Source organism: Syngnathus typhle, linkage group LG14, assembly GCF_033458585.1.
Source record: "Syngnathus typhle isolate RoL2023-S1 ecotype Sweden linkage group LG14, RoL_Styp_1.0, whole genome shotgun sequence".
NCBI lineage: Eukaryota > Metazoa > Chordata > Actinopteri > Syngnathiformes > Syngnathidae > Syngnathus > Syngnathus typhle.
This window is the reverse complement of record NC_083751.1, coordinates 1,848,910-1,859,089: the sequence shown is the minus strand read 5'-3', so window position 1 is coordinate 1,859,089 and position 10,180 is coordinate 1,848,910. Positions and strand designations below refer to the sequence as shown.

Genomic DNA, 10,180 nt, shown 5'->3' with positions numbered 1-10,180 from the left:
GTTTGAATAAGCACACAAGTTGTTGTCCTCGACCTTTTTGCTCAGATAGCAGGAGGTGCCAATTGTATATTGAGGTTAGGGTTCCTCTTGACACTTGACTCTTCCTGTCAAGCTCAACTAGACATTTACACTTAAAAGATTAAATGCATAGACAGAAGGTTGGTAGAGTACACGTAGAAGGTCAAGGATATGGTGCCTAAATCCCTTTGGTTTGTTTTGACGATAGCAACGCACTTGATCATCAATGGTGAGTCTTTTTTTGTTGTTGTTGTCGTGATCGTGTGCAAACACGACAATTATTTACAAAGATAACGGTTAAAAAAATTTAAAGTAAAGGAAATAAATGAAAGGAAGCTTACTAATAATATGAAAATTAAATTGACATATTATAATAATTACAAAGATTAAAATAAAAAAATATATACAGTGAATCGATAAGATATTGGAAACATTGATTTTTAAATATGCTTTAAAAGACCATTTCTAAAAATACATGCATTTTTACTCAAATTTAAAAGCATTATTTGCACTAAAAGATGATTCAAAAGTATTTGTTTTGTTCAACAATCGGTCTCCACATTGTGTCCAGGTTGCAGCCGAGCCCAGGTCACGGGGCTCCTGGGCCACGATGTCACCCTTCGGTTCACATTTAACACCAACATCACAAATAGCAGCCATTTTGCAGTTTATTTAGTCGGCCAAAAAAAGGCAGAGTACTGTCCATGGAAAGGTTGCGCGAAAAAACACGGATTCGACATTTACTCTGAAAATTCTTTTGTATTTTTCCAAATTATAAACCTCACGGAAGAGCACAATGGCACATACTCGGCCACTTTATTCCCACAAAGCGGACCGCCCGAGGAAAGTAACAAAGTGCACCTGATCGTTCAAGAAAAGAGCAACAAAACCGGTAAGCGTATATTTCATATTGTTTATAATTTTCCCTTTTCTATGAAAAAATAATTCCATAATTACCTGCTTTAGAAATATCCAACATAGTGGATAGCTTCAACCCAAAAAAATCAATCTCACCTTTTCTTTCCACCCCCACAGTTCCTCATGAGCAGGAGCACAGAAAACCAACCGAATATCAGCCAAGCATTTTTTCCACTACGACCATCACTGTACTTGTGGTCTTACCTGTCATCTCGTTGGCGGCAACATTGGCCTGGTTCTTTAGGTGTTATGTCCGAGCTCGAGGTATGGGACTTGAGTTACTTCAGTTCTGGAGTTGGTTTATTGGTGACCAGCCAAGGTTCCATACCTGCATGAACAACATTTACAGTAAATAATCCAACTTGAGTAATGTCAATGCACACCCTGCATTTTATGTGTCAGAATATTTTGATGATACTCTTTTAAAGCTCTTCTCTAACCTGAACAGCTAACCACACAGGCCCACTCAAGGACTATAAACATCTAGACGAAAAACCACATGTCCTCATTACTGGAGGAATTTCAAATGTCACAACAATGCAGTATTTACCTGCAACATACAGTACCGTTCAAAAGTTTGGGGTCACAAAATTGTTTGGGTGACCCCAAACTTTTGAACGGTAGTGTATATATTTATTTAGATAATTATTTATAGATTATATATATATATATAATCTTCTGTGTAAAAAATCTTATAATATATATGTATACTTATATTCATAGATTATATATAATCTTAAATATATAATTTATAATATTTAATTCATAATATTTATTATAATAATATTTACACTACCGTTCAAAAGTTTTTGAACGGTAGTGTAAATATTATTATAACGGTAGTGTATATATTTATTTAGATAATTATTTATAGATTATATATATATATAATCTTCTGTGTAAAAAATCTTATAATATATATGTATACTTATATTCATAGATTATATATAATCTTAAATATATAATTTATAATATTTAATTCATAATATTTATTATAATAATATTTACACTACCGTTCAAAGGTTTGGGGTCACCCAAGCAATTTTGTGACCCCAAACTTTTGAACGGTAGTGTATGCTTTTATCTCTTCATCAATTTAATAAATCAGTTCCCAATTGACAGAAGTATCCAACGACATTGTGACAGTTAGCTCATTTAGAATGATGTAATAATAACAACAATACTAGTAATGATAATAATAATTAGATTAAATATTAGATACAAAATTCTGTGATTTATTTTTGAAATAAAAATGACATCTGCTGAGTCATGATATGGCAACTTCAAAATAGTAGGTAGAATCGTATGAATGAAAGAAAAATATGTTTACTGATTTGCTCAACTTTTGTTCCATTTCAGTCAATAAAGCAGATGAAAACTCCTCTCCCTCAACACAGGTGAGAAGCCATTCTGGGAACATGTTAAAAAGAAATATTTCATTTTCATTTTTGCTCTCATCTTAGGTAGCAACCGTGTCAACGAATAACATGCTCCAGGCTGAATTCGCTTACAGTGTGCTGGACTTTCCTAAAAAAGAATTCACGGTGTTGACCGACGAGCCAAACAATACCGACTATGTCAAGGTTTATCTCCCCCCTTATACAAAATGAATGTACCGTAATTTTCGGACTATAAGTCGCGTTTTTTTTCATAGTTTGGGTGGGGGGTTAGGGTTTCACTTTTTTGGGCATTTTATGGCTGGTGCGACTTATAGTCCGAAAATTACGGTAAGCAAAGCTTTGGAAAATGTATAAATGTATATACGCTATATTTACAACTTCATACATGATAATGCTCAGGAGGTGTCTATCGTTTCATTTTTATGATTCTTTTTTTTAATGTTGTTGAAACCCAGAAATAAAGATAGAAATTGAAAGTGTTCACAGAGAAAGTGTGTGTGTCTCTACATGCTCGTGTGGGCGGGTGGTGTGACAAATACACAAGTATGGAAGTCGGCAGTATCACAAAAGCTTTGTTGTTTTTCTGCTGACACTTGTGGCTTTCTTCTGCGCATTGTGAAGACCTGAAACCGGTGACATTTCTGAGAAACCGACCTGTGTGAAATGGAACACCTCTCTCTCTTCTCATACACACATACATGCAAGGTGTTATCTCTGAAACTCATGGAAACTTTGGGCTGGACTTCACTACTGCGATGTATTTCTATGTTCCTCGTGTTTACTTCAAGTTCCGCCAAAGGTAAATGAACATTCTTGTCCTATTGTTTCATGGGATCAATATACGGTTGGCTAGAGAACATCTAGCCAACCGTATATTGATCCCAGTAGAACATCTACTACACAGCAGTTTGAATTTGATTTCTTCTGAAAACTTCATCCTGAAATGATTTGTTTGGCCAAAGGGTCAGAATGTGAGTCTCTTTCAAGTCCTCAGTGCTTCAGACGAAACAGCGAGACAACTTTTTACGTCTGTGAATGGAGAATGAATACAACGCGCAGAGATGTGACATTTGAACTTCACTTTGAGTAAGAATCGAAGTATTAGTTCAATATCGATGTGTGTGAAAGTAATGGAAAAATAATACGCTATCTATTATTCAGTAAGCATTTTTGAAATACTACTTTCAGTGTTGTTTTGAACAACACGGTGAAGAATACTGCCTGGAGACAATGAACTGTTTTTTTTAAATGAATGAAAATTGAAAAATTAATTTGCACACTGTCTCTTTAAGATGCTCCTGTATGTGTAATGTGGAACTAACAGCGCCCCTGCTGGTTGTAGCCAATAAGTGCATGCCAAATGATGATTTGATGAAAAATGTACTTTTTAATTGCTTTTATATACTTAGTTTTGTGTCAGGGTGGCTTTTCCATTACTATAACTTACGCGATAACTCAATATGATATAATAATGATAATAACTGGTGAATTTTTTTTAACGTGCCCATTCATCTCCTATTCTGAGAACATGACTTGTTTTCTTCAGTCGAACCGATAATGACATAAGCTTTGAGAACATTCGAGAGACTCACGCTGAGATCGTTGCGGAGAATCTCATCACATCTCGACGGGTTGAATTTTGGGTGGAAGCTCACGCTGGAGGCTCCGTGTGCAAATCGAACGAAACTTCGGGTATACTCAAGCAAATAGGTGAGAACGCTGCATTTCAGGTTGCTTTGCTTTCTTACCATTCTAATGATCGTAGCAAACATTCATTTTGCTTCTCAACGACAGTTAAATTTGAAGCGCCAGAAGACATTTCAGTGACCTGGTTTCAAAACCACCTCAATGTGACCTGGAAGGCTGCAGAGAATTACCCGGCCTTGGCTGAGGTCTGGTTTCGAATAGATGAAACCAAGTCTTGGGGAAAGGTTCTTGTTCTTGACAGATTCCAATTGACATCTTTTCTTATTGTAATAATAAGTTCTCTTTTTCTTTTTTCTTTTACAGAGAGTGAAGACCACAGAATTCAGGTCCAGTAAGATGGCATGTGAGTGTTCTTCAGAAATAACAACAAAAGTCGAGCATTAGGAAGGTTTGGTCAGACCTTACAGTGACGACAGTACTTATACAAAGATATTTGAAAATATCAAATATATTATTCCATAGCTTTGTTGTATTTCCTAAACAGATCAGCTATCTTTGGAGAACCTGCAGAAGCATACATCTTACCAGGTTAAGCTCCGACATCGGACCAATGTGACCGCCACCCCCCTGTGGAGTGAATGGTCTCCACTCCTCATTGTACCTGCAGGTGACATCACAATATATCTTTAAATGTATTATTATTGTTGTATTTATCTGGGAGAAGTCACCTCGACTGCTCGATTGTTTTTCCACTGCAGAGCTTGAAGATAAGCTGGAGGTCAATGTGACGTTGAAACGATTAGAAGGTGCACGGAAGGTCACGCTCATGTGGAAGGTAAGTCCAAATTTGGATGATTAACACGAAAAAAAATAGAAAATAAATCATTGATTGATGTTTCTTAGCCAGTTGACCATGCAGCAGCAATACCCAGTGTGTCATACATCCTGAGGGACACGCAAACCTCCGAGGGATGTCCTTGTGAGAAGGAGGAGGAGATCCATCCCACCGACAAGACCGAATACACAGACTACGTGTCCTACTCTCCGGTCAACTTCTCCGTCATGGCCAAAAACGCAGCAGGCTCCTCCCCCGTAACCGTCGTACACATACCAGCAGAACCAGCTCCCCATTTAAAACGTACAAGTTCTAAAGTCAACTTGGAAACGTTTACTAAGTCTCGTCATAAATACTGTTGTTTGTATTTTGCAGCTTGTAATAAAAAACTAGCCGATGCAAAACGGAACGAGACTAATCACTGTCTCGAGTGGTACAGGCTTCAAGATGGAGACTTGAAGCTAGTGGCAAGGAAGACAAAAAGAGACAAGAGACTTTTTAGAAAGAGTAAGTCATGAAAGAGATTTTAGGCTATTAACACAAAGGACTAAACATGAAAAAAAAAACCTATTTTTCTTCCACTATAAACTTAAGACTACACTTTTCACAAACTCAATATACTTTGAGAAATTATTATTTTTTCTTTTCTAGGCATCAAGGACTACGTGGGTTACATTTACTTTGAGCACCTGTGCATCGACGAGAAACCAAAAACAGTTCAAATGTGCCTCTATTATAAAAAAGAAAATGGTAAGTTGATTAGGTTGTTTTTTTTCCCGTCTTGTCATCCTCTCAATAAAAATCTGCATTTTTTTGTAATTCAAATTATCTTCATTCCTTCAGTTCCGAAAATAGCTCCTCAAGATCTTTTGGCCTTCAATGAAACGCATAATTCTGTTACACTGACATGGAAAGCCATTCCCGAAGATGATGCACGAGGTTTCCTAACACGCTACAATGTGTGCAGTGTGAAAATAAATTTGCAGAAGGAGCACATTGGTGAGTACATGACGGACATCACCCAAAATATCACTAAACGTTTTTCAATTGTATACTGGATCTATTTATTCCAGAATGTCACACTGTAGCAGCTTCCTTGTCAGAATACAGTCTGGAAAATTTAACACCTGGAACAAAATACAACTTTACTGTAGCTGGAGTTACAAAAGCTGGAGAAGGTCCAAAGGCCACAGTAACTCTCAAAACACAACATCTGAATCTTATGAAAGGTACCGCAACATTTATTTACATACTGTATGTAATATGCATGTTGATGGGGTACTTTTCTAATATTGCCCCCCACCCCCCTCTCTCTTATAAATAGGATGGTTAATACTTGCCTTGGTTATGGCATTCCTGTTCATCTTTCTTTTAATGGTGTGCTCGTGTATCTGGAAAAAGTGAGTCATATATTATATACCGTAATTTTCGGACTATACGTCGCACCAGCCATAAAATGCCCCAAAAAGTGAAAAAAAACATATATATGTATATAAGTCGCTCCTGAGTATAAGTTGCCCCCCCACCCAAACTATGAAAAAAAACGCGACTTATTGTCCGAAAATTACGGTATATAAATTAAAAAATATATTTTTTTATTTTATTTATATAAAGTTAGTATTAAAGCGTGAACATTTGTTCCTCATGTTTTAGAATGAAAAAGAAGATCCTTGTTCCACTACCAAAGCCTCCTATTTTGGAGTTGTCTGCTCATCAGGGAAAATCAGTCCATCAGGTAAATCTCTACTTATAGATTTTTTTTATCTTTTATAATTTTAGTTATTTTATAAAGTTTACCAACAGATTTCTTTTTTTGCGATGATGGTGAGTATAAAACATAAAGGGGGATTTGAAAACCTGCATGTGTGACCTTTCAAAAAGACTCATTTCAAAAGTCAGAAGAGAAGAGGCAGGTAGTTTTTGCTGACATATTTCAGGAAGGCAGGCAAAGGTACGAAAGTCCTTGCCGTTGCCGAAAAAATGAAGTGAGACAACTGCCAGTTTTGGTTTTGATTTAGCGAGGAGAACACTGACCAGAACATATCCTGACCAATAACAGGATATGCTGGAGGAGAACGAGGAGGTGGTGAATGAAGTGACACTGCACAAGTTGCTTCCAAAGGAAGAGGAAGATTTAGAGGAGACCACCATGTCGTTGAACAGAGATGATACCCAACAAGCATTGAGGAGTTCCAAAGAGGAGGAAATGACAAACACGGAACAAGAAGATGTGCTTGCCTTGCTGCGCTACAGGAAAGGCTTGATCTTTGAAATGAAGACGGACGAATGTTAAATGAACTAGCTCTTATTTTGACATGTTTAATAGCTCCAGAAATGTTCAATCAATATCTGATTTGAATTTACTCTATGTGTCATAGCAAGTCATTTTCAACCACAGAAATGTTAGCCGTTTGTCCCCATATCATAAACTTTGAATAAATACTGAAGCAAATAAAAAAGGGTGGATTTTATCTTGCACTTTCACTCTTTGGCCGCTAGAGGAGCCCGTGTGTACCCTCAACCTTTCGTCAGTTGCTATTTTACGACGAAGAAGAAAGTCCTCCATGTTGTGAACGTGAAAAATACACATGATGCTGTGTTAGCTCGACTAAATTTTTCTGTCTTTTCACGTGTTTTTTTTTTTTTTCCGTTATTTGTGCGTATTTAAAGCTTCGGGGAGTGATTCTAAAATGAGTGACTTTTCGTCGCTTGGGCTCTCCGACTGGCTCATTAAGCAGTGTAAGCAGTTAGGCATCAACAAACCGACAGCTGTCCAGGAAAAATGCATGCCAGCTATTCTAGAAGGTAAGACAGCTATAAATACTAACAACTTTTCATTTCAGTGTATTTCGGATTATTCTATAAGTTTGCACACTTACAGGACTGTTGTCTCAAAAGATGTTTCTCAAACGATGATGGCATGCTAGACAATGGTGTCATCTAACTAATAAATAAAATATTCTTTGCACCTAGGTCGTGACTGCATGGGTTGCGCCAAAACCGGAAGTGGGAAGACCGCAGCCTTTGTGCTTCCCGTGCTACAGAAACTCTCAGATGACCCTTATGGCATCTTCTGCCTGGTGCTGACGCCAACTAGGTTGGTGCTGCTGCTGTGGCAGACCTTACAGCGAATACAAAAGTGCTGATCAGTCTGTTAATATTATGAGTGTCACTGTGTTGTGATGCAGAGAGTTGGCGTACCAGATCGCGGAGCAGTTTCGAGTCCTGGGGAAGCCGCTGGGTCTGCGCGACTGCATCGTCGTAGGTGGAATGGGTACGAGCGGACTGTGCCAGCTCCAAATGCAGAATTGGTGACGTTCTGTGTCGTTAACAGACATGGTGAGCCAGGCCCTGGAGCTTTCAAACCAGCCTCACGTGGTGGTAGCCACACCTGGCAGGCTGGCCGACCACATCCGGAGCTCCAACACCTTCAGCTTGAGGAGGATCCAGTTCTTGGTGAGTTGATCCAAAAAGATGGATAGTTAAAGCCTGTCATAATTAAATATTTGTCCTACATTTTTGTCTGGCAGATCTTGGACGAGGCAGACCGGTTGCTGGAGCAGGGCTGCACAGACTTCACCAAAGACCTGGAGGTGATCCTCGGGGTGCTGCCGGCCAAACGGCAGACTCTTCTGTTCAGCGCCACGCTCACCGACACGCTGCAGGACTTGAAGAGCATCGCCATGAACAAACCTTTCTTCTGGGAGAGCACGTCCGAGTAAGCGTCCTGCAAACCACGTGGTAGAACGCTACTCTGAGTCAATGTCGTTACCAGGACGCGCACGGTGGAGGAGTTGGACCAGAGGTACATTCTGACTCCGGAGAAGGTGAAGGACGCCTACCTGGTACACCTGATCCAGACCTTCACGGACGAGCACGACGACTGGTCCATCATTATCTTCACCAACACATGCAAGTAAGATCTCAAAACAGATTTAGTGGGGGGGGGGACAATTTTCTTTGCGGTCGGTCCAAAAAGACCGCGGTTTCGATTTCCCACAGGAGCTGTCAAGTCCTCACCATGATGCTTCGCCAATTCGACTTCCCTACAATCAACCTCCATTCGATGATGAAACAGGTGAGAAACGACTCCAAACAAAAGATGTGTGAGCTGTGAGGTGAGCTCTCCTCTTTTGCAATTCCAGAAACAACGATTTGCCAATCTGGCCAAGTTCAAGGCCAGCGTCTATAAAATCCTGATCGCCACAGATGTAGCTGCCAGGTAAGAAGCTCCCCGACACTTGGTGATTCATTTCTCACTCATTCACCTTTTGACTTTACAATAGGGGCTTGGACATTCCAACTGTACAGGTTGTCATCAACCACAACACCCCCGGCCTGCCAAAAACGTACATCCACAGGGTGGGCCGAACAGCCAGAGCAGGTAGTCACCATTTCAATGCCTGTGCAACAATTTAGACAATTCCTCACCTTGACCGAGTCTCATGAGGTGTTGTGTTGTTCCTCCGCAGGCAGGAACGGGGTGTCCATCACGCTGGTGACACAGTACGACATCCATCTCGTTCACGCCATTGAGGAACAAAGTCGTAAGTCGTTGAACAGTTCACGCAAACTTTTAATTTGCCGTCTGGTCAATTCATTGTCTTTTTTTTATTTTCTTCAGAGGCTAAAATGAAGGAGTTTGCAGTGGAAGAGAAAGAAGTCCTGAAGATCCTCACGCAGGTCAACGTGACTAAACGAGAGTGTGAAATAGTAAGCGCTTTGCATCATGTCTTCAGCTTTCACCTAATATAAATTACTGCAGATGAAAATGATGGCCTGTTTTAATACTAGTGTCGTATTATCTTTTTTTTTGTAGAGGCTGGAGTCGACAGATTTTGATGAAAAAAAGGAGATCAATAAGAGGAAAGACATGATCTTGGAAGGAAAGGTAAGTCTTTTTTAAACACTTTATTCAGTTTACTGTATTGGTTCTAAACAAACAAAAAAAAAACCCGATGGTAACACAATTCCGATTTGGGGCTTTGTCTGATTCCAGGATCCAGACATGGAGGCAAAGAGGAAAGCAGAACTAGAGAAGCTCAAGCGGCAGAAAAAGAAATTCAAAGAGCAAATCCAGAAGAACATTGAGGGACAGAGACAAGGACAGCTCAAAAGGAAATTTAAGAGCACACATAAGAAAAAGGCAAAACAAGGAGCACATTGACACTTGTTGGGGTGGTTTGCTCTTTTATTACTGTGCAATAACAAATTCTTTCATATTTGTGACTGTCTGCAAATCAACATTTATTTTATATAGAATAAATGAAATGATAAATTTGTGGCAGTATTTTCATTCTATCGCTTGTACTTTATATTTACATCCCACTTAGATGTTGACAATTCATGAGACACATTACAC

At 39.1% G+C, this 10,180-nt stretch overlaps 3 protein-coding genes across 7 annotated transcripts; all 3 read left to right on the top strand.

The window, feature by feature from the left end:
- The first annotated feature begins 26 nt into the window (after positions 1-26).
- On the top strand, positions 27-2,815 carry LOC133167337 (uncharacterized). The gene is made up of 5 exons (XM_061298080.1): positions 27-247; positions 590-910; positions 1,054-1,200; positions 2,296-2,333; positions 2,400-2,815. Exons 1-5 carry the CDS (start codon positions 190-192, stop codon positions 2,544-2,546), a joined length of 711 nt encoding a protein of 236 aa, XP_061154064.1. The 5' UTR covers positions 27-189; the 3' UTR covers positions 2,547-2,815.
- A 47-nt stretch (positions 2,816-2,862) lies between these two features.
- Positions 2,863-7,253, top strand: il12rb1 (interleukin 12 receptor subunit beta 1). Of its 4 annotated transcripts, none has more exons than XM_061298074.1 (15): positions 2,863-3,135; positions 3,299-3,422; positions 3,883-4,046; positions 4,131-4,228; positions 4,347-4,386; positions 4,528-4,650; positions 4,742-4,818; positions 4,887-5,121; positions 5,194-5,325; positions 5,470-5,568; positions 5,662-5,817; positions 5,892-6,047; positions 6,143-6,218; positions 6,472-6,553; positions 6,878-7,252. In XM_061298074.1, exons 1-15 carry the CDS (start codon positions 3,000-3,002, stop codon positions 7,109-7,111), a joined length of 1,932 nt encoding a protein of 643 aa, XP_061154058.1. In that variant the 5' UTR covers positions 2,863-2,999; the 3' UTR covers positions 7,112-7,252. The 4 variants fall into 4 exon arrangements, with proteins under 4 accessions (XP_061154058.1, XP_061154057.1, XP_061154059.1 ...); XM_061298073.1 differs by having other exon boundaries at positions 4,131-4,267; positions 6,878-7,251; XM_061298075.1 differs by lacking the exon at positions 2,863-3,135 and having other exon boundaries at positions 3,149-3,422; positions 4,131-4,267; positions 6,878-7,251.
- A 114-nt stretch (positions 7,254-7,367) lies between these two features.
- On the top strand, positions 7,368-10,098 carry ddx49 (DEAD (Asp-Glu-Ala-Asp) box polypeptide 49). 2 transcript variants are annotated; one of them, XM_061298078.1, is made up of 13 exons: positions 7,368-7,623; positions 7,792-7,915; positions 8,007-8,092; positions 8,153-8,274; positions 8,349-8,536; positions 8,594-8,734; positions 8,821-8,896; positions 8,964-9,040; positions 9,105-9,202; positions 9,291-9,365; positions 9,443-9,531; positions 9,638-9,709; positions 9,818-10,098. In XM_061298078.1, the coding sequence occupies exons 1-13, from the start codon at positions 7,509-7,511 to the stop codon at positions 9,983-9,985; spliced, it is 1,431 nt and encodes a 476-aa protein (XP_061154062.1). In that variant the 5' UTR covers positions 7,368-7,508; the 3' UTR covers positions 9,986-10,098. The 2 variants fall into 2 exon arrangements, with proteins under 2 accessions (XP_061154062.1, XP_061154063.1); XM_061298079.1 differs by having other exon boundaries at positions 9,613-9,709; positions 9,818-9,957.
- Positions 10,099-10,180: the final 82 nt, after the last annotated feature.